The sequence below is a fragment of the Platichthys flesus genome, chromosome 6 (assembly GCF_949316205.1).
Source record: "Platichthys flesus chromosome 6, fPlaFle2.1, whole genome shotgun sequence".
In the NCBI taxonomy this organism is placed as follows: Eukaryota; Metazoa; Chordata; class Actinopteri; order Pleuronectiformes; family Pleuronectidae; genus Platichthys; species Platichthys flesus.
The window spans coordinates 6,244,784-6,268,745 of record NC_084950.1 but is presented as its reverse complement, the minus strand read 5'-3'; the positions used below and the strand labels follow the sequence as shown (position 1 = coordinate 6,268,745).

Below are 23,962 nucleotides of genomic sequence, written 5' to 3'. Positions count from 1 at the left end.
CGATGTCGAGAAGCTCACTCTTCACTTCCTCATCCTGGGTCAATATGTGCACCATGCTCTTGACACAACACTCACATGTGCCTGAACCCCCCCCCCCCCCCCTCCCCAACCCAGGCCCAAACTCCCCCACCACCCCTGTTATTCACAGTGTCCCCATGGTGACAACAAGGCTTCAAGTCACACAAAGATGAGAGTTTTAAGTGCGTTCAGTGTGTGTGTGTGTGTGTGTGTGTGTGAGAGAGAGAGAGAGTCAGGAAGAGGGAGAGGTGGCCCATTTAGCATACCCAGAGTTTCTGGCCTTGTATACAGTTCTACTGAGGGCACCGAGAAGAACAGCTGAGAAAACAGCAGGGAACATTCATTAGTGATCTCTGCCCCTCGCCCCCCCCCCCCCCCCCGACTCTCTTTGCTTCTTTTTACATCTTTCCGTCCCCTCGTCATCCTTCCCCCCTTAACCTCCCTTCCGTTTCTCAGATGTCCATCCCTCCCTTCCTTTCTCCATTTCCTTTATCCTGACCTCTGTCCCTCACGCAAATCTGCCTGGCATTTCAATCATCACATCCAGAAGGATGATCGGATCACAAAGCCTCATCCCTCACAGCTGGCCATAAGGGCAGAAAGTTTCAATATATATGCGACGGTGAATGCGTGAGGCATGTTCAAGGACGCTCTGCAGACCCCGAGGCTTTGAGATGCATTGAATTTCCGTAACAGAAAAATAAATATCTAACTGAAATCATTTTTTATGTCTTCATACAGAATATGTGGATGTTATGTTATATTGTGAAAATTTGGAATTACTTGTTTCCTTTCAGTTGGTTAAGAGAAGGTCAGACACCTTATTTGTGTGTGTGTGTGTGTGTGTTTGTATGCGCTAACAGTTGTCCTACAGTTGAATATCTGTACCCCCCGCTCGACAAGCCCCCGCTCGACTCAGCTGCTCTCGAATCAGTCAAAGGCGAGCGTTACCGCAGGAGCAGAGAATTTAACAGACTCCTTGAACTCATGTGCACATCTTTGTGCCGCAGCTCAAATCAATCACAGCCACGCACCTGTTCTGTAGAAATGCCAGCATCGGTTAAAAAGGCACTCGGTTTGTTTGTTTGTCCGTCCGCGTGTCTGTCACTTTTGTTTGCCTTTTCTTCCGGGGAGCGGGAGGAGAAGAATGGATGAAGTGGAATGCATGGAATCATAAATGAGTGGAGGAGTGCGCCGGTGCATTGGAGGGCTCGGTGTGATAGCACCAGCTACCTGTCACGTTTCTGTCTCCTCTTTGTTCCAGCCTACAAAAGCCCTCTTCTCTCTCTCTCTCTCTCTCTCTCTCCCTCTCCTCACAAGCTCTCCTAAGTCTTGATTTATGAAAAGGAGCCATTTTGTGGGGCTAATTGCAAAAAGCCTGCCACTGAAGCATCTGAGGACAAGTCACAACAGCTCATCTAGATATACTGCAGACAGCTGAAGCGGGCTGACCCTGGACCAGGGCAAATCGTCGCTCACGAATGTTGAGCCTGTGTGCAACAGATGATGACCTCGGCTCTCTCTCCCCACATGAGCCCAGTTTTGAAGGGTTCATTTTACAGGCCTCATGGCCAACGAAAAGATAACATGAGAAAGGGACTGTGTTTGTGCAGCGACACACCTCCCGCCTCCTTTTCCCCGTTGTTAAACCGGGTGTGAGGACTTCTATTTGCATCACAAGGTTTCCCATGGAGCAGAACTGAAACGCAGACAGAGCTGTGAGCGAAACGAACGCTCTCAGGGTGGCCCCGCGCTAATTGCGACCGGGGTGCATTTACTGATTATAGTTAAGTGCTCCAAAATGGTCCCCTGCTCTCTGTTACATTGACACACTCCCTCCCTGGTGGATGTGGTCAATAGCAAGGCTGTTGAAATGCCATTCTGCTGAGAGAAGAGAAAACAGGGTCCAATCGTCTGCCTGTCTCCGCGCTTCATCTCCAGTCGCTAACAAGGGGGGTGGGGGGGGGGGGGTCGCAGGGAGGAAGCGCTGATGTTAAATCAGTTTCTAACAAGGGGGACGGCTGAGCTTGTCATTTATTCCACATGAATCTGAAATGAAATACAAATATCAAATTGGATCTGCCGCGTAGGTTACAACGGTTTGCCTTAAATGTGAAATATGAATAAAACAAGAATCAACTGGTTGGTGTAGTCGAGGCTCCGCGTCTTATTTCGGCGAGTGTGTTTGCAGCTCATGACTATTCAAGTTGCTGGTAGAAACATGCAAGTTCGGTCAAATGGAAATTAATGGCATGCAAAGTGGAATGTAAATGTAGTTCCAGGAGAGAGGGAAATTAAATCCTCTGCAAAGGCTCCTGCGAGGCTGCATGCCTAGATGGGACCGGGTCAGTGCTTTGTGTTTCCTCTGCTCCCTGTTGCCTGCGCCCTAACAGGAGGCCCTGCAGTGGGAGAGCCGGCCGGGGGTGATATAACAGACCCTGGATCACACAGGCTTTGATCTCCCCTCTGGGTTTCTGAGGATATATGGGACGGTCTTTTAGGCTGCTGATGAGGAGGTGGAGAGCGCACACCCCCTCTAGTGCCGGCTTGCCAGCTCGTCTCTCTATTTTACCACACAGAGCATATCTTTAGCCTGGGTGTCAGTGAGATCGTTTTTTTTTTTTTCTAGAATGGCTGGTGAAGTTTTCCCTTCATTCCAGTGAAGAATTATAGCAACTACTGCAGTGTCCATTCTAAACCGGTTTGAAATGGGCTGTTTCCTTGGCCTGTGGTAATGATGGTTGCAGCTTTCTTTCTGAAACTAACTGCAGGACTCGGTCACAAAGAGCTGTTCACCTATTAAGTTCAGTGACGCTTGACTCAGTAGGCACTGCTGGATGTTGCCACAGCTGTGAATGCACCTATTGTTGTGATCGACAAAGTCACATAGAGTGATGAGTCCTGGCTCTCTGCCGCTACAGGGCGCTGGTCACCTGTCAGTGGCGGATCCAGGATTTTTCTAAATTAGGGGCCATAAGGGGGGCAATTATAATTATATGACCAACAGCCCTGCACAATTCCTTATTCAGTCACATATCATTGAATGTATTTAGATCTATTCATTGTTTACTCAAAAATGTATTTTTTTCCACTCAAATTGTCCTATTCTAGTGGCAGAAACTTGGACTATGGGCAGAGAAGGTCTCTGGTTCGTCTCTGGTTCGACTCCACGGAGAGACAACAAAAAGATGAACCTGGATTGATCTGTCCAAAAATCCAAGAGTCTCCCTACCCTGTGTAGTGCCCCTGAGCAAGGCACCTTACTCCCCCAGCATCTGCTCCCCGAGCGCCATACATGGTGGCTCATTGCTCTGTGTGTCCTGCACCAGATGGGTCAAAAGCAGAGGTTAAATTTCCCTACCTGCATGAGTGTGCCTTTCCATGTCTGTGCATGTGTTTGGGACAAATAAATGCATCTTAATCTTAATCTTAATTTCTATATATTGTTATTCTAAGTATTGTTAGCAAATGAGTAGTTACTTTAAAGGGAGCTTCAAGGGCCAATCAGAGTTCAGCTGGGCCAGTTCCCCCCCTCGCCCTGTCCCTGCATCCGGCCCTGTCACCTGTTTATTCAAAGTTTATTATAATGAACGTATCCATCCGAATCAAACCAAATTTGACACTGAACAATAAAGAAAGAGAAATGTTCTTGTTCAGCTCCACATCTCTTTTAGTGCCTCTCTCTCCTAAGGACTTGTTTCCTTCTGAATGTTTTTCTCGGGGGGGGGGGGGGGGTTTGGAGTCTTACAGCAATAACCCTTCACACAGTGATGTAATTCCGTCTCTCTTTGTGTTCTGCTGTGAGGAACACTGGGCCGCGACTCTCCAGTCTCTCACTCTGCCCTTGTGTCATAACCTCTCTCATGCTTGGCCCCGGTCCTGCTCCAATTTCTGTAATGAACTGATGTCACCGCTCTGGATTGCTCGCAAAGGCTGTATCACTGCAGCACTGATTGCTGTAACAAAGTAAGGAATCCTTGAGGACCTGTGGTCTATTAAGGCTATTATTCTCATGGCTTACAGTTATATGAGGAGGAGAATGGAGGGGGTATTAAAAATACGAAAATAACAAGCCCCATTACATAAACATGGAGAAGTAATTGGGGTAGAAACATGTATTTTATTGTAGGAGCTAGAAGAAATAGCAACATGCCAATGAAAGAGGGAGTGTTTTATGAGTCTGGCTTGCTGACTTTAGAGGGATTTGCATGTGTGTGTTGGTTGGGCTTGTTTTAGTTTCCTGGTGGAGACTGAAACCTGCAGCTCTTGTCCCCATGTGGGCAAATATATTATAAAGGAACATTATTTAGGGCTGGAATAATGGCTTTCTTAGTGTAAGGGGTGAGGTAAAGCTGGAAATTAACTGTTTGGTCCCTAATTGGATAGTGAAATAAGTTTGTGTTTGTGTGTTCAAATGGATGCATAGAGCGAGATAGGGGTTTAGCCTTGTGTGACTAATACAACACACAATCTGTGCTTTTTGGACCCAAATCCTAACAAGCACACGTGACAGACTGTGCTTTGTTTTCAACCCCTATCGTGGCAGCATGGGTGGGGGACTCCTTTTGTTTGTGTACACGACTGACTGTTTGCACTTCTGTATGCACATCTGTGTGTACGAGCGCGAATAAACATCCAACTGTGCTGGATGATTAGATTTCCAGGGCATGGTCAGTGGCTCGTGTGACTTCACGCATCCATAGGGTTTGAGCGAAGGCAGACTCTCCGGCGAGCGGAGCTGACCTATAAAGAGTCAGACAGACATGTACACAGACGCTCAATCCAGGCAGGCCTGCAGGAAGACAGACAGGCGGTAAGACATAGATTATAGATCGACAGGGCCTGGCTGCAGGGTGATACAGGGCCTTTGGATGAACATTTAGGTTAGACAGACTGGGGTGACACGTGTCGCTGCCCTCAGACATAGATCAAACATCGAAGCAGCCGTCCAGGACACATCACATTGCTCAGGGCTCAATGTCAGCGCTCCCGACCGGGGCAGGGACTCGGCCTCCCTCCCCCCAGAGGGGAGGAGATCCAAGGACGTCTCCTTAAGTTTCCATGGTTGCATATCTCAGCTCGATCCGGCCTTGTTTGTTTTTCGCCTGCAACACGCTCTGCTGCACCGACCCACATTAATGAAGCGCTCGCAGAGTTAACCCTTAGGTGGCCAGCGAGCAGCATGCCCTCGTCTCATGGCTGGGGTGACATCTAGGCTAACCTGTGACGGGAAATGGGCTTGGTTTGTGTTTTTCCTGTGTCCCGTGTACCACGCCTGATGATAATGAGGCAGAAAAAGGCCAGAGGAGTGGGGTAGGGTCAATATGCTAATAGTGGGTGTACATTTAGATGCCTCACTACCGGCGTGGAGTGGTTTGTAGAGATGGGCCATCATTCTCCACCTCCTTTGCCCTCATTATCCCCCCCGGCGTCTCTCTCCATCTCTGTCCTCCCCCCATCCACTGCTTTCTGCTCTCATCCCTCTCCATGCCCTTCACAATACTCCCCCCCCCCCCCCCCCCTTGAAACCACTGCTCCACCTCCCTCCTGGTACTCCTCCACTTTCTCCCCCCCCCCCTCCACACAACACCCCAAACGCCCCTCTCCCAGAATATGAGATACATTTGTTTTCCTCCGCCAGGCTCCGGGAGTGGGACGCGTGGCGTGCAAAGTGCTGATGTGTTGGTTTCTGGGTAATTATAACATCCCTCGGTCTCCAAGAAAAAACTCTAAACAAATGTTTAATTTTCCTCCCCGCTCAAAGGAAGCCCTTCTTTGTTATTGCCGTGGCAATTAGCCGGAGCTAAGGCCCAGGCATTTCCTGAGATTGTTGTGATTTGCATAGAGAGCGAATCAGAGAGACCATCAAGACCCTATACCCCTCTCTCCTTGCTCTGCCATTACAGCCACCCACTCCTCCCTTCCCACCTCTTCTCCCTCCATCCCATCCTTCCCTTGCTACATCAAATCTCCATCTGTGGCCTAGCAACCGAACCTCAGGCCCCGGTGTATGATATCTTCGCGGCTGATTGACAGGGGAAGGAAGTGACAAACTGGGGGGGCCCCAATACAATCATTTTCTCTCTTTCCACGACAAAAATGTCAGTGGGTCATGTGTTTCCTCTGCTCGATGCCTGATAGCTTCTAATTAACTGTCTGTCGGTAACCTAGCTGGTGGCTCTCCGCTGAGCACGGTGCTAATGGACGCTGTTAATTGAAGGTATGAACGTGTGCGGATGAAGATGTCACACCAGTTACGCGCACGGCGGCAACACAAAAGCATCCGGTTGTTTTGAGCGTGGCACAGCGGCACCGAGGCCTGTGTGTGGTTAATGAGATTATCAGTCACAGAGTAAACAGCTAGATGATGGTGAACGTGCAGGTTTCTGGTCCTGAGGGGAAACCATTAACTAGAAGTGCTGCATCATGGCGGCAGCGCCTGTGTTCTCTGTGTTGGCCAGATAAGAAATAGATCCCCCCTCCCCGACTGTTTAATCGTAAACAGGATAAAGCTGCTGTGTTTTATGGAACTACTGTAACTCTGTGTCCGAATATTTCACAAGCGGCACAAATGTGCTTATCGGCAGTCACTTCGTATTTGTTGTCGCTGAGTCCTTTTTTAATTTATGGGTTCTAATGTGTAAAACCTCACCGTAATGATCTCCTATGCAACAGCTAATTTCCATAAAAGCCTCCCTGTGCTAAGCTTTAGTGTCATTAGAATACCTGAATGAATTTGCCTTGCCTTATCAACTTGTCTACGCTCACTATAATAGCACCACTGTGCGATATCATATCCACGTTTCCTCCGCTGCTCCCCTCTTGCGCTATCATCAGATTATTGGCACTGGTATTTTCCCATTTGTGGGTTTTAGTGCTAAGAGCTGTGGGTTCAGGGAACCTGTTTAGTGCAGACAGAGATAGAAAAGTGGAGCAGAGAAAAAAGGAAATGAGAGAACGAGGGGTAGGCAAAGAGCTAATGGTTAGATGGAGGGTAAGCTGCCAGGGCTGTTAAACCTGAGGAGTGGCTAATCCAGGAGACGGCACTCTGCGCTCATCTGTCCTGGACTGGTGTGGCATGGTTTGGTGAGTGGCACATCCAGGGGCCCGGCAGTCAGACATAGCCCCCTGATCTATATTTTAAAGCCGAGAGTAGAGAGGAATTCGGTAATGAGCTCCCATCTTCCTTTTTGGTAGCGGAGGACTCTCTTTGTGGAACTAATTGAAAGTGGCATGTGGAGCGCCGGGGAGCTCTTTGGGGGCTGCGCCGCGTTTCAAGGGATGTGCCGAGATAAGTCTGCATGCCGCTGTGGCTTTTGTGTCACAGGTCTAAAATAAACAGGTCCGTTAGAGGAGAGTGATGCACTTTACGGCTGCGATTGTGGGGGGGGCGTTGTGTATGTGCAGTGTTTTTGGTCCTTGTGCAATTGTGTATGCTTTTTTCGGACAACAACCTGTGTCCATTGCTGAACTTACTCCCCCATGCACATTCCGCCTATCCTCTACTAAACCCTCCCATTAATAAATCTGGTTTTCTGTGTCAGCTCATCAGAGAGGTGTGAGTGTGTGTGTGTGTCTGTGTGTGTGTGTGTGTTAGTCGGGCTCGCTGATGCTAGATGGGCTTTCTCCATTACAGATATGGAAATGGCCCGAGATGCGTGCAGTTAGACTGATATACTGCGTGGCATTTACTGAAATGATGAAACAGAGCCCGGCCTTTACTGTTTACAGACACACACACGTGCATGGACCATAATAAACACACATTTTCATGCTGTAACACACCCTCCCATTCGGAGACTACACTTGTGTTTGGCAGGTGTGTGGATTCAACCTTTTTCCTCGTTCCTCTGTTTTAACCTAATCCAGTAAACTGTGAATGAGCTCAAAGGAGTTAAGGGCAGCACAATATCTCCCCTGGAACATCTTGGACCTCTGAAGCAGGGGAGACAGAAGGACACGTTCTGTTTTGGAGTGTGTGCGATGGTGAGCATGCAAAGGGAGGGAGGGAGGGAGGCGGCCATGGTGATGGGTGAAAGTCGAGGCACGGAACAGCCCAGCCCGGTGCCCAGCTGTGAAGCTGGCCCTGGGGAGTTGGAGGGGGGGGGCTGTGGAATGCGGTTGATGTGAGCCTGGGTTGGGGCTGCAGATAGCGAAGGCTTGGGGCCTGCAGCTGTGAGCAGTGATGTCTGCAAGGAGGGTGTGTGTGTGTGTGTGTGTGTGTGTGTGTGAGTGCACGTCCGTTCCTACTTGACCAAAGAAAGAAAAGAGACAGTCTTTGGATGCATTTATTTGTTCTTGTCTCACTGTGTGTGTGTGTGTGTTGGCTTATGGGCACGTTTGTCACACATGAGATGTTGTTTGCGACCTTCCCTCCGCCACAGCTGCGCCCCCCCCCCCCGTCCCAATGAAAGGAACCGCGTTTGGACTCATTTCCTGTTCGAGGCACGCTCCTTTCGAACTCGCTCGGAGACGTCTGGAATGTGAGACGGGACCAGATCTCAACGACCGCCTCCCTCAAGGATCGGTCGGTCCGCCGATCAGCTGAGAGCGGCTTTGTTTGGAGCGAGGCTGTCAGGAGCAGATGACAGCTCGCTCATGAGAACGAGAGCCTCTCTCTCTTTCTTTCACATGTTCTCTCCCTCTCTGTCTCCCTCTCTTCCATCAGCTTTGTTCATGAGGTTTCCTGTCCTGTCCTGGGCTAAGGGGTTAGGCTTTAAAGTGCAGAGAGGAGCAGTTACAACACTCCCCTCTTCCTCCCTTTCTTTTTCCCGCCACTCGAAATCCCACCGCTCACATTTCCCTCCCACCGACCAATTATATGTGCCGTGTGTGCTTGGGGGGGAAGTGATCTGATTGGCTGTGTCGGGGGTGTCTGGGAGGTCAGCGCTGTGTTGGTTTCACACAGTGTCCTTTTGGACTCCCTCCAGCAGCATCCTCAGAGCGAGGGCAAGAAAACAAGAGGAGTTCCTCTGCACACACATTTCAGTGCGACGTGATTTCTTGTCTGAGAAATCGTAACTGTGTCATGTTTAGCACTGGTTTAAAATTCACATTGACTCCAGCAGGCACCTCCAGTTTGTTTTCTTACTGTAAAACTGTCTGGATGCCTTTGTGTTATGTGTGTGTCTGTGTGTGTGTGTGTACGTGCTCAGTGAAAGGGGATGGTCTTCCCTCTGGGCAAGGTAAGCCAAGACAGGAAAACACCTGGTTAAGGAAGGCAACCATCAGTTTTGGATCTGTCACAGGACGTGCATATCTGTGTGGAATGTTTTCTTACCACACACGAACCCCGATGACAGCATTCGTTTCATCCATTCCCTCGTATCTCTGAAAAAAATCTGCCTACGTCTGCGAAACAGCCAAACAACAATCTTGTCTGTCATTAGACCCCCGCGAGCAACAGTCTCCGATCTCAGGTGGCGTTATCAGTTTGAGCATTTTTCTCCTGTTTTTTTGGGGGGACATTTTATCAGTTGGCTTGTAAACACGACCTTTCACCTCGTCTCTAAGTGTGTTTTTAAGGATTGTTTTAGCTTGAGGCTGAAAGAGAAACCTAAGACTTTCACAATAAAAGCCGGAGGATCCAGAAAAACACTATGTGCTCTCCTTTCAGGATCAGAATCAGAAACAGAAAGTATTTATTGCCAAGTAGGTTTACACCTACAAGGAATTTGCTCTGTTTATTGGTGCATACAATGAACATAGAACATAAAAACATAAAAACACAATAAATACAACACACATAAGAAAAGCAATACAAATAAACAATATATATTTACTGACTATTTACTTCTTATTTACTCCCTTTTTCTAATATTTATACAAAGTAACATTTATTTAGACATAAACATATCTAAATAAAATATATATAATAGATAAAAGATATAAAAAGTTAAGTTAAAAGTGAAATGCAAGACAGTGAACAGTGTCAGATTGCAATATGCAATGTAATGCAGTATAATATAAAATAATATAATGTGTTAATGTATTTCATTCTCACCTATAGCATTTCTGTCCTATATCAACAAATACTCAGGTTATTTTATTAATTAATGCATATATATCAAACCAAATAATCGTTTAAATTATTAGTCAAGCATAAATTAAACCCATTTGCTGTTTTTCTGATTTAAAACGTTGACATTTCATTCACATATTTCCGGTGGAATAAATCATGGATTTAGATTTATAAAAAGCCACATTGAGGGGACTGATATTTATGAGTGTGTGCACTTTGGTGTGGATCCAGATAGGATGTAGTGGATTTCAATGTGTAGGTATATGCTCTCTGCTGAGTGTGAGACCTCCACTTTATTAGAGGTAATATGTTCATCCTCTGGGACATTAACCCTCCTCGCTGTCACTCGCCTTTTAGAAAAATCCACAACATGCTCTTTGTCACTTTGACCTTCCCACAAATAATAAATTCAACTTACTCCTTCTTTAATCAGACACATAAATCTCAACTTCACCTACTCCGCTCACATCACATCACAATAGATTTGACTTTTGTCAAAAACTTCTACTGAAATGAAATCATCATTGTCTGCCTGCTCCCCCGAGTGAGGCCAGTTGAAATATTAATGTCGTTTTCTCCTTAATAATTGAATCTTCAAGTATGGCTACATGAAAAGGATAATGCCGTATTGATTGTTGCTGCAGAGTAATTGTTTTCCCTCCGTGTACGACGTATTGAATGCCTCGCAGGCCTCCATTGTTCGTCATGGTTGACCGTACAGTCGCGGGGGGTGAGGGAAAATGATCTCTCTGTGTGACCGAGGGAAGGAAACACCGAACAGGGGTATTGTCACTGGGAGGTGATTAACTGTGACTATACATACAAATGACTACAGGGCTCCGTTTCCTTGGACGAATTAATTACCTGTCAATGTGACGGGTTGTTTTTGAAGAAGCCTTTTCATGTTATCGCCCGCTGTAAAGAAACACATTCACAGTGCGTTTCCCCTTGGAAACACAAACGAGCAAAGATCAAAAGCTAAATTTCATTGTGTGGCTCAGATTTACTGGTAGTTTTGAAGGAGAACCATCAATGCTATTTGCTTATATATTGAATTAACACCAGAAGCATCTTTTGTTTAGAAATCCATGCACATATCCACTAATTTGCGTGAGAACATTTAATTAACAGTAGTAGTTTCTTGGCTTAAGCTGTGTATTAAAGGGCTTAGGCTTTGAGACACACAAAAGCAATCTGTTCCCTTCATGACTCCGTTTTGTCGTTTTGCAAGCGCGATGATGACACAAGAAACTGTAACCCTTATTTACAAGAAAAAAAAAAAAACACATCACGCAGCCACGCTCTCCGTCTCCTTTCATTTGTGTTGGAAAAGGATGACTGGCTTGTTTTGTCCAAAGCCTTAATAATCCTGCTGTTGATTCTCTACGTGATGACATTTCTAATTGTTGACGGGGGAAGAATGCAGCGTGACTGACGGCACGCTGGGGCAGATAGAGTGACACGGGTCTGAGGAGGGAAGACTCATGACCGGCACACGGGCTTCACCTTTCCCGAAGGGCATTGTTAAGGACATGTGTGTGTGTGTGTGTTTGTGTGTGGTCAAGGTATCACATATGTTATAGTCACATTATGGGGACTTCTTTGTGTCAAATCGCCATAACATAAATCATCATATCAAGGTTAAGGTTTGGGTTACGGTTAGAAATCGTATTTATAAATGGAGAATAAAAAGTGATTGTGTCCATTCCACAGTCAGAGGCTTGAAATAACTTTTATATCTGTATTCAGTTGTTATAATAATGTTGTTGTGAAGTGTACGTTTATTATGTTTGTCGTTTATGTGACTCCTGACAGGGCAAATGTGACAGAGAAGAAATCACATGTTCATGTTTTTGTCAGTTTTTTTTTAGCAAAATGGACTGTTCCAAAGCAGCCTGTGTGTGGTCAGGGTATTACACATGATGGGGACCCTGAATCTGTTTACATAGTCACATTATGGGGTCTCGTCTTCCTTATGGGGCAGAAAGCAAGTCACATAAATCATCATGTTTAACGGTGAAGTCGTGTTTTAAGATCAGGGTAGGGTTATGTTTAGGTGAAGGTTCAGGTTACAGTCAGAAAAATATATAAAAACAAAACAGTGGTTGAGTTTAGAATGAATCTCCAGGGAATGAATACACAAAATTGAAATCTGAATTCATGGTCCCATAATGGGGACGTGTCCTTTTGAGGGCAAAAAACAATTTCCCACAACGTAAATCATTACATTTTGTCATGATGTCAGGTTTAGGTTAAGGTTAAGGTTAAGGTTAAGGTTAAGGTTTAGGTTAAGGTTAAGGTTAAGGTTAAGGTTAGGGTTAGGGTTAGGGAGGGTAAAGGTAAAGGTATAGTTTTGGTTAGGATCAGTCTCAAGGGAATGAAAACACATCAATGCAATGTCCTCTAAATTCATGGAGATGCAACTGTGTGTGTGTGTGTGTGTGTTTGTGTGAGTTTGTGTGTGTTTGTGTGTGTGCTTTCATGCCCAATGCATGTATGAATTTAATAGTGGTAGGGGGGTAGGGGGGGTCTCTGCATAAAACCTGACCACATCTGGGAGACAACCTGGATCAGCCTCAGTCAGTCTATCCTATTTACTCTCTAATTAACCATGAGCCTGCAGGGACGCACTGAAACACACACACACACACACATACACAACAGAGACAGTGAGACAGAGAGAAGCCTGGGGAATCACATCCAGGAGGTCTCTCCCCGTGTAAAATTTTTAGAGCGAGCCGGGGAGCTGCTCTATAGGACCTGCGTGAGGTTTGGTTACAGCTCTCCGTGGCCCGGTAGCTTGTCATGAGGCAGCGTAGCCTTGGGCACCGAGGATTCATGTCACACACAGCAGAATTTGATTAAGCAGGAGATGGTATTACTGCCCGACTGGGTGGGAGGAAGGAAGAGGGTAGTCAAACAAGGGAGGGTGATAGAGAGAGGGAGGGGGTAGAGAAATGTAGTGCATGTACTGTATGTCAGTGCATGTTGGGGTGGGGGTAAGTAGCAGCGGGGGGGGTTCAGTCTCCCCCTGCAAATGTCTCCCCCATGTGCTCTTTCACTTGCCTCAGAAATAAGGAACTAGTCAACCAGAGCAGCGTTTATGATTGAAACTGTGTATGCACACGTGTATTTTGTGTGTGTGTGCGTATTGAGTGGCAGGGAGACCTATGTGTCATTACCACGGTCGGACGGCGCCCCCATGGCTCCGAGATATATATTCCGAAGTGTTGCATTTCAAACGGACTTTTTGGGGTCTGTTGTTTTACCACATATCCAGTATGTACGGCTCAGCTCGGCAACCACATTGCCCGCGCCCCCCCTCTTTGTCCCCCTGCCACCACGCCTCCATCACCTGATCTGAGCCTCAGTCACCCTGAATCCACAGAATGGGACGTATCGATGCGGTGCCTTGGAGTTTCTTGCTCTGGACTTTATCGGGCTACAGCAATAGCTGGAAGGAAGCTAGAGAGTAAAACGACAATAATGACTAACAACCATACTGAATAAAATATGTGTGAGACACACACCACACATGAGGGAGACAGACAGACAGTTAAGATGGCAGATGAATGATATTGGGGCTGTTAGGCACACTGCATAACTGCCATGCTGAGCTTTTCAGCCTAAAAGCTGTATTAAAATACTATGATATTCTGGCCTGGGCTTTTGGCAGCCCTGGCAAATTGTTTGGCCTTTTTATTTTGATTGTACATCAGTCTCAGTTGACGCCTCAAGGAAAGGTTTAAAGAGCAGCTCACTGAATCCCTCGTGGACTCTAATTTGCCCGAGTCATCAAAGCTTTGGGTTTCAGCCTCCCTCTGCCACGAGCAGACACAATCTCCTCTGCCTGACTGACCGCCTGCGCCCGTCTGCACAGTGTGCGTCTCGCTGCCTCCCTGTCTCTTTTGGTGAGTGTCTCAGCCGTGGTGACAGGCTTGCCAGCTAGTTAAGCTGGTCGACTGAGCCACTGCATGTTAGAATGTGTTATCGTCTGTCTGCGTGTCTGCCTTTAGTTTGGCTTCACCCACCCTTAGCCAGCTCTCTGTTTGACCCACATATTCCCCCTGGGCCTGTTGAGAGAGGAGAGTGTCTCACACAGTATGAGGTCACGATGGCATCATTCTAGAAAAGGTTTGCTGCGGCGATTTCATACTTTCCAAGAAACTTACTTGTGTCTGACTTCTCATCTAAGATCTACTTTTTACTTCCAGGGTGCGATATTAATCACCCATGTTTGAGTTATTATTTTGGGAGATTCTGCTGAAGTTGGATGTTCATGGAGACTCGAGTCTGACCAGGCAGAGCAGCACATGCCTCAGGGTCGGGTCTGAGTCTGGCCAGTGGCTGGCAAACTGGCCTAACACTGTCTGGCTGTCAGTCCACTACCCTAATAGGGCTGCAGAGACTGGAGGCTCCCTCTCGGCGTCCCCCCCCCCCTACATCTTCTCTTCAGGCTGCTGTTGTGCAGAGACTGTCACTGAATGGCAGATACCCGTCATTCGCCGATTGCAAATCCTTCCCGGCACTCCGTTCTTGGAGAGAAGAGGCAAAAGGCACAGTATGTGTGTATGTGAGGGCATCGGCCTTCCATTGTTGTTCCCATCCCACCCCTCTCTGTCTTTGCCTCCCTCATCTACTTTCTGTTGTTGCTTCCTCTTCTCCCTCCACCCTGGTCAAAGGTGGTCTATCCAAAGGGGTGCAGAGGTATAGTGCAGGGGAGCTGGGGAGACCCTGTTGGCTGCAGGTGGAAATGAGATGAGATGTGCCGGTGATAGGATCAGCCACATGCTGGATAATAATAATAACCACAGGAAAGAGGTACTTACCAACCGGGAAACGATGAAGCCCTGCACACATGTCCAAATGAGCAACTGAGCTGCACTTAAGCTGCGCGGTCATTGTTTGGTTTTTGTAGATGTTAGCATTGCTAATGGAGGCTTTTGCGAGCAGAGGGAGAAGAAAAAGAGAGAGTGAGAGTGGGAAAAGGCACTAAACTGCTTGTCCAAGGGGCTGGCGGCGGGGGGGGGGGGGGGGGGGGGGTGCAATTCACCATGGCAGCAAATGCATTGCCAGGGCAGTAAAATGTGTGTTTGATGTTCTGCGTTACCCAACAGTAAATCTGATTCGTTATCTAATGCCGCTGTGAACACAGTCATTTGAAAAACAGCCTGTGTGTAATGACATAAGGTGATGCCATGTGAGAATGCGGCGTATCCTGTGAGCTAATATTGACTGTGCCTGTGCTGCAGCGGCAGGACGCCATGTGCCATGTGTGCCACAGTGACAGGGGTGGCTCTCTGCCCACTGATGTTATATAAAAACTCTTCGGAGAGGAGAGCGGGGGTTAAATGTGAGATAGTGAGACTGGCAGAGGGAACAGTGTGCACCTCTGAAGGGACAAACGTAATGTACGTCAGTTCTCAGAATTTCCTGAGTGGTACCGCACTTCAGTTTGAAATGCTGGAGGTGACAGCTCCCATAAAGTGAAGCCAAAGCATCTCAAGGCCCCCTGGTGGCTGGCTGCAGTATAGGTCTTAAACCTTACCTTCTGCATCTGTTATCAGCAAAAAACGTTATCGAGTCTTGTCAGGACAACAAAAAACAGTGCCTCTCGTTTCTGGATAGTAAAATGTCTCCCATGCTGCTGTCTAGTGGTTCCCTGTCATTCATCTTAACATATACAGTTTGTGGTACACCACATCTGGCCCCCACGTCACCTATGATGCTTTCGAGTTAATCACAACTCCTCAACAGCTACAACTACTAATGTTGCCATATTGCTTTTTGCAGCATCATGAGTCTTTCACCGGCTCCTTCTTTGAATGTTGATGGCTACCTTTTTATGAAACAATCCTCGCTCCCTCTCTCCTTTCCGTAGACATTCATTCATGTTTTTTTGCATCGGCAGACGCACAGAGAATTAAAACACTTGAACTGGAATAGCAGCGGCAGCCTTGTCAGCGCTTTCCCTGTGCGTTTTTTTTTTCTTAGAGAGTGAAAAAAGAGAGAGGGAGGCCTGTTTTCAGGACCTTGAGCACTAACGTCGCTACAGCTTAGCGTGCGAGACAACATTTCTCAAGGACTCTGTGAAAAAGTTTGCCTTGTCAAGATGTCCCCCGAGCCCCCCCACGCCGCCCCTCTACCCTCCTTCAACCCCTCAACCACCTGGAACACCCAGGCTCTAAATTTAAAACATCACATGATTGCTGCATCTTATGGCTGGCCTGACAGAACGAGATCAGGTGAAGTGGTTTACGAGTTCTATGTGTGTGTGTGTGTGTGTGTGTGTGTGTGTGTGTGTGTGTGTGTGTGTGTGTGTGTGTGTGTGTGTGTGTGTGTGTGTGTGTGTGTCCTGTGGTGGGTTGGATTCCTGCGAGCCACAGGTGGGCTGCAGGGGACGTAACTCCACACATTGATTTCACAGTCACCGACCACCGTGCAATATATCTAGAAAAGTGCTCCTCTATGGTGCATCTTCAAAGAGGCTGCGGAGGAACCTTTGAGGGAATGAATATGTAGATGAAATACCCCAGGGGGGGGAAGGGAGTCATTCACGGCACCAGCCCCTGAGCCTTTTACATTAGGCAAGGGCAAAGCGTGGGATGGAGAGAGCGGAAGAGGCGAGGAGACGGGAGGAAAAGGAAAGAAGTTAATGGCAGGCCCTTTTCTTATGAAGTGCTTTTTCCTGTTTGGGGCGGACGGCTATCTCTCTTCCCAGCCAGGGCTTTCAAAATAGCCAGTATAAGATCTTAGTTACCTCCAGTATTCATGCTGCTCTTTGCTTATAACTGCCTGCCTCCCCATATGAATAATACATGGTGTAATACATACACAAGGACCAATGATGAAGTCTTTTAAATGGGGTGGTGTGTGTCTGTGTGTGTGTGGTCGAGGTAGTTCTCATGTTGTGTGCACCTTAATCTCTTTACACACTCACATCAGGGAGACTTGTCTTCCTTATGGGGACGTTGTCCTCATAAATAATGGGGACAAAGCCCATAATGTAAATCGTAATTTCAAGGTGAAGTTATGGTTAGGATTAGAGTGAGGCATGTAGTAGTTATGGTTAAGGTTACACTAAGTCTATGCGGAATTATTGCAAGTAAATGTAATATCCTCTGAAGTCATGGAGACAGCAGCGTGTGTGTGTTTGTGTGTGTGTGTGTGTGTGTGTGTGTGTGTGTGTGTGTTGTGCTAATGCTGAGGGGGTTCCAGGGATCCATCAGTCTCCCGTCTGGAGCCGAGCTAAGGGAAGGTCAGCCTGATAGATACATCCTGACATGCACACAGCCTGTGATGTCAGCTGCGTGTGTGTCTCTGTGAGTGCATCTGCATGTGTGTTTATGCGTGTTTGTGTGTGGGCTGGCACGGCTCAACAGAGCAGAGGACGGTGAGGCGGGCAGGGAGGGGAGGGCGCCGTGGCTTGGCCTCTGCGCCCTAGTTTTGGCGGTTTCAAATGGGGGTTTGGCTGGCAGGAGGGGTCGCAAGGAGGGGGTAGGTGTGTCAGAGCAGGGTGAGGTGCAGGGGCTGGCCAAGCCGGCATAGAAGGGGGTGGGTGAAGGGGCTGAGGTGTAAGGGTGGGCTGGGGTGGCAGAAGAAAGGCCCCCATTCATGAGCCGTGCCATCTCTGGCTCCCGAGGGGACCGGGGCTCATCAATGACCAGGCCAGCTGGGAGGATGTCAGTATGCAGACACTCTCTCTCTCCGTCTCCGTCTCGACCGCCCTCTTTCTTTTGTCGGGGGCCAGCGCTGTCGGAGCCTCTAGCCCGAGCACCGAGGCCTCTTCGTAGTTGGATTCTAACTGAAATCCAGAAAAAGGGCATTTGGCCAGCCAGTGTTTTGCACACCATATGTACTGTATGGTGTGCAGCAAGACGCTCACCTCTACCCTCCGAGTCCCAGTGCCCATTCTGGAGCATACCCGGTTTTAAGGAAGTCGTTTTTCAGTCTTTGAGCCACTGGAAGCTAAAATAAAATATTCTTTTGTACCTTTATATATTGAGGCACTTTGGTCGAGTCTTTGTTTCCCAGATTTATATCATATGCTGCTTTTACTTAATAAGAGATTAAGGATTAATCTCAAAAATCCGCGATAAACTTTCAGTTTCTTGTGCTCTGCTACTTTAGGAAGGAAAGGGGGACAGGAAGGGAGCGGGGTTTCTGAGCTGCGCTGTTTATCACTGCCAGTGAAAGGCCTGCATCAGCAGCAGCTGTGGGGCGCTTTGCATGCGATGGCAGCGGTGTGCTTGTAGGGGCACATTTGCATTTGTGGTTTCATATCACGAGCAACGATGTTACTCCCTCTTTCTTCTGGCCTACCTTCCTTCGCTCCCTGGCTCTCTCGCTTTCTATCTCTCTCTCGCTTTCTCGCTCTCGCTCTCTCTCTCTCTGCCTTTCGCTACACCGGAGGAGCCGTGGTTGAGAGGCAGAGGAGCCATGAGAACAGCCTAAGTAGAGCACTGGAGCATAACCCAGGAAGGTTCAGGCAGAAATGGATCCAAGCATAACATCAACACCAGCTAATCTCTCCATCACAGACGAGGGCAAAGTACATGTGGTTGCACAGCTACAGACACACATGCATTGATGTTGCACTGAAGACGAACACCTGGTGCACTAATTGTGCTCTAATGAAAGTAGGTTTTGCTGATGTCACTACCTTTATCTGACACCAAGCTGCATCAGATGCACCTTAGCTTGTCCTTTAGTTTTGTCTAGACAACTGGGTCAATACATTCTTTTGACATCAGGAACATCCCTGGAGCATTCAGGTGAGGGTTTGTGCCCGGGCAGAGCATGAAGGAGGTGGCATAAGATAAACGTTATACCGTATATACTGGCATCGGCCCTTATCACCAAAAGCTCTCGAATCTTGTTGTCTTTCCGTTTCGATATTTTCAACGTTTTCCACTTGTATGGCACAAGTTGGATTCTCTGGACATAATCCAGCTGTTTTCTTACATGGGCTCACTTTCACAATCTCCTGAGTTTTTACTAAAGGGGGCTGGCAGAAAAAAAAAACAGAGAATGGCCTCAGCAACTGACTCGAAGTTTTCGTTCTCACAGACGGTCTCGCTGAATAATTCCAGGAGTTTATCTGGACTCCAGCACACGTCTGACAGCAGCATGTCTCCGGCAAACTGGGAGAGAGACACTGGAAGAGCATTTCTTTTATGACTTTCTTGATGATTGGGCTTATCTGTGTGCTGGTGTACCTGAGGTGTGCAGCTGTTATTGTTCCCTCTGCCTGACAGGCTGTGAGAGGATATAAGCTGACTCCGTCCCTCCTGTTGTCCATCTCCTCTCCTCCCTTCCTTCAGCAGACCTCGCTGCTCCCTCTGCTATCTCCTCCGAGCAGGCTCCTTAATGCGTCTTTGGCAGAGCCATGATAGACGCTGCGGCTCATTGTGTGTGAAGGTGTCTTTGTATTGGTGGTGCCCTAAGATACTGTTGCTGGAGTGTTGTCTTGGTGTCTGTTCCCCGGCTGCCCTCGAGACCTCAATAACCACCGTCTGTGACAGGCGCTCCCCGGCATTTGCTTTATTTCTGTCTCTGCCCTCTCGTGAACCCCCCCCCCCCCCCCCCCCGTCTCTCGGTCTCTTCTTCTTGTTCTGGTTTTTATTTCCCCTCATCGTCTATCCTGTTGCCGTCTTCTATATGTCAACCATATCTCAGTGCACCAGGAATCGCCTCTGCCCACTTTTGATTTCACCCAGCGTTTGCAAGCAGTGAATCAGGGAATATGGGGGCAGTGGGCTTCAGTTAGAAATTTGCTTTTAAGAGCTGAGGTGTGGGCATTTCATTCTCCTCCAAACCCTCCAGCTGCCCTCAGACTGCTCAAACATCGCCCCCTGCAGGCTGTTAAACACTCATAACATCACTCCCCCCCCTCCTCTATGCTGTTTTCCTCATTGTCTGTTTCCCTGGTACCTACAGTTCCAGCAGGCCCGAGGCCAGGCCTCTTGTTTCTCTCCCTGCGAAAGTATCAGCATCGTGAACTCGGCTGTGAACGAAAAAACTTTCCACGATCAGCAAATCCCCTGTGATCGGTGTGTCACGCTGCTAATATGTAATTAACTGATAGAGGAGGATTTTGCTTTTATCAATTGAGTCTCGATTGAAGTTACAGATAGAGCAAGAGCTTTGCCTCTTTCACTTTGCGGAGAAAACGTTTTTTTAGAAGAAAAGTACGTAGATTTTGTGAGGAACTTAAAGTTGACTGAAGTGATGCCGGCCTCTTGAAACTGGTTTGGATTGTAAGTGAGCTGTTTTTTGTGTTCTTGGTTATTTTAAATCCCATCAGAGACCCGAGTTCACAAGAAGTGTATTAGTCCTTCTGACAGGACACAAAATGTGCTGAGGGAAAATTTGGGAATTGTCGGGTAATGCTCTGCTGTTCGAATCACTGAAACAACATTTCCTCTCTTTCATCAAATCATAGAAGTTGAGCTCTTCCACCATTGAAGGGGTCTGAAGTGGCCTGTCACTGCATGTGTGTGTCTGGGAATCAAGCAGAGGTATTATTACCTCCAACGCAGCCTATTAGGAGCCCAGATGAAGCTCATTGAGGTCTCAAGAGAATGTTTCTGTTGGTTTTACTTTTCACGGCATGATTGCTTCCACATGGCTCTGAGGCTGTGGCTCGTGAAACACAGCAACACACACATTTCTACCTTTTATGCAGTCGCTGTGGTTGACAACCTGAGATGGGGATCGCTCATTGGTGCTCCTGCATGGAGAGCCCAGTATGTTGCTGTTTAGGAGACCCCCCCCACCCCTCATTATGCCTCCCTTTGGCTGCCTCTACGCATGACTTCTAAACCTGAGAATCAGAGGCTTCACATGAAGCACAACAGTGTTTGTGAGGGAGCCTTGTTTGCACCTTTAATACAGCGGAATAGAGGGGCAACGTTCCCGCCTTGAACAGGCTAAATAAACAGGAGCTAATCGGTTTTCTGCAAAGTGCCACCTCTGAAACTGCCGACATGAGAGCCTTCAGCGGCTGCAAATTAATTCAGTCATTTGTTTTTGCGGCGGAACTGTGGTCTGTGGAACAACAACAACAACAAAAAAAAAAGGAGTGCATCTAATTTGTTGTGTGTTTATGTGATTAAATCTGGGATTGTGGCGATTGTAGCTCGCTCATCTTTGGCAGAGATAACTTCCTCCTCACGTTACATTTGACCTCTTTGTCAGTCAACGCAGTGTCTCAATGAAGCACCAGCTCTGCTCGGTTTGGGACTAAACAACACTGTCTCCATTTCTCCCTCCACAGGGCTCCAGAGATCATCCTGGGCCTGCCGTTCTGCGAGGCCATCGACATGTGGTCCCTGGGCTGTGTGATAGCCGAGCTCTTCCTGGGATGGCCCCTCTACCCCGGAGCCTCGGAGTTCGATCAGGTAACACATGATTGCCGTCTCCCGGCTCCTGAGCGACTCGTGATTGCGGATGTCGGGGGGGTTGTAGCCGTAGCCACGAATCTGTGCTGCCGTGCGATCATGTTTACTTGTGTGTGTGTGTGTTTTCCGGCTCTCACTGAGGTTGGGCTGCTTCTCTAATCCCCCTGACAGCCCCTGATGATTCTTGCGCAGCCTCCCTGTTTATCTGAACAGATGCCACAGAGCCACTTGTCCAATTAGCGCAGCCCCTGTGCTCCAGAGCAAGACATCGCCGTGTTCCCCACTCTCTATCAGTCAGACGGGGCTCAGTGGGGAAACCTTCGGCGAGTTGTGCTCCATCACTGAACAAGCACGTCTGAGCATCCTTTATTTTTCTTCACGGGCTCTTAAAACTTTGCAAAGTGTCTCATTTACAAGTCTCAAATCAATCTCCGACTCTTGAGCGCAGGTCATGTTCGGCTGCTGTGCATATATCAGCCAGATACGTTTGGATTAGTTAATGTCAGCCCAGATTCTCAAACTGCCAAAAGAACATCCTTCTTAAAGTTTTAGCCGTTCTGCAAAATATGGTTCAGTCATGCATGTGATGTAACTGCATTTTTCATCGTCTGTCCTGCAGATCCGGTACGTCTCCCAGACGCAGGGTCTGCCTGCAGAGTATCTGTTGAGTGCAGGGACGAAGACCACCAGGTTCTTCAACAGAGACCCCGACTCCACCTACCCCCTCTGGAGACTCAAGGTACAGCTGGAACGACACAGATGCATCCACACACACACATACACACACGCCCACAAAGACTCCCCGCCGGAGGCATCAAGAGAAACATCTTTTGTAGCTGCACCAGGTTCAATGAGCTAATGGCCACGAAACGCACAGAAGCCTTTTGAAGATTTTATTCTTCTCTCACTCCGTTTTCCTCATTAGTCTCTGTGAAAACTAGAAAAATAAAAGAACCAAGGTTTCAGACACACATCTCTCCGTAGTTTCTCTGAAAGTCTCTCAAGTTAATAACCGTTGATAAACATGCAAACACAACAGAAATGTGCCGAAATTAAATATAATATTAAAATGTCACTTAAACAAGTATTACACACAAACAATGAAATACACAAACCGTGGTTATTCAAGGATCAGATGTGTTTTCTCTGCGTCCATGTTAGCTATATCCCATAATGCATAGCTTATATACCTAACATTTGTGTAACTACTTTTATTATACATCAAATTAACCTTATTTAAAAGCATTCTATTTTAACGCTTTTAACCTCCTATTTATTACACTTTAAAATAACTTTAATGATGGTAGGAACTCACATGCTTATGTATCTATGATAAGAAATAAAGAAAATTAGTTATTTTACGAACGTGTCCCTCAGGCAGAGACATCTTTGTAGGACAAAGGTCAAACGCTGATGTTAATATTCACCATGACGGACCTATTCCTGGATAGAAACAAAGCAGCACGAGGATAATCAGAGCAAAATGGATCAGCGCGAGAGGATTTGGCAAAGGGAAAACCAGCCTGGTGAATCCAGCTCGGAGTCTTTTCTTACCCCCTGCCACGGTCCCTTTATGTAGGCCACCCAATGAGGAGGTCTTTTCTTTTCTTTTTTTTTACCATGATTAACTAAAACTGTGTGTGTGTCACGCTGCGAATTCGCGCGCCAACTTCTCGACTGTGTCAAATCGAAAACGCTGATCCATGTCTGCAGGGTAGGACGATGTGTCTCTGCCTTGGACCGATCTCTTTGTTACATCTAGGAGTTTCTTATGAGGCCCATGAACATACCACACTGACATCAGCTGAAGGTGGTGATAGTGAAATGAAGACGTATTTATTAAGTGCAAAGTGAACATTCTTTCAAGTCGGCTGCCCACAGGCTTCTAGCAGGTGTCAGGTAAACAGGTTTCCACGTGCTTGCTTAGATTCCGAATTTCTCAATCCTCAATGAAAACTAAAGCATGTGAGCTCCTGAGGCCTTTTGAAAACACACTGTTGTCAGTTAAAAATAGATAGTGTTGAAAGACAGATAGATTATTAGTGGGGATAAATTCTTCTGAAGCTTTTTTTCGCCGCCATTACCTCTTTGAAAAACAGTGCAATGACTCATTGGAAAAGTTGGGACGGATCCACCTGGTAGAGCCTCTGTTACTCGGGGGGGGGGGGGGGTGGAAGGGCACATTTGTCTGCCGCACTAGGAGGAACCTTCGAATTGGGACAGTCTATCACGCCCGCTGTCACGTAATTGGTCAACAAATGTGTCCTCTGAAGGACGCCGCCCCCGAGCTGAGACACAGTTATGAAGACTTATCAGCCTGTGGACAAGTGAACTAATGTGGTTAGCGTTTCTTTAATACTGCACCTTCGGGTTTGTAGTTATGCTGCGGCTGAAACACAATTTGATGGCCTATGATGTTCATTGTTTTAGGAAATATGACTTTATTATATCGAGTGGTGTATGGATCGGCTTCTCCCCATTGTCTAGTGCTTAAAAGTTAATAAGACTCAAACGGTTAAAT

General features: G+C 47.3%; 1 protein-coding gene across 1 annotated transcript in view; it reads left to right on the top strand.

Moving 5' to 3' along the window:
* hipk2 (homeodomain interacting protein kinase 2) overlaps positions 1-23,962 on the top strand; it is a 69,175-nt gene that overhangs the window by 28,869 nt on the left and 16,344 nt on the right. Inside the window, 2 exon segments of the mRNA XM_062389711.1 lie at positions 21,318-21,441; positions 22,061-22,180. Coding sequence (XP_062245695.1) covers positions 21,318-21,441; positions 22,061-22,180 — 244 coding nt within the window.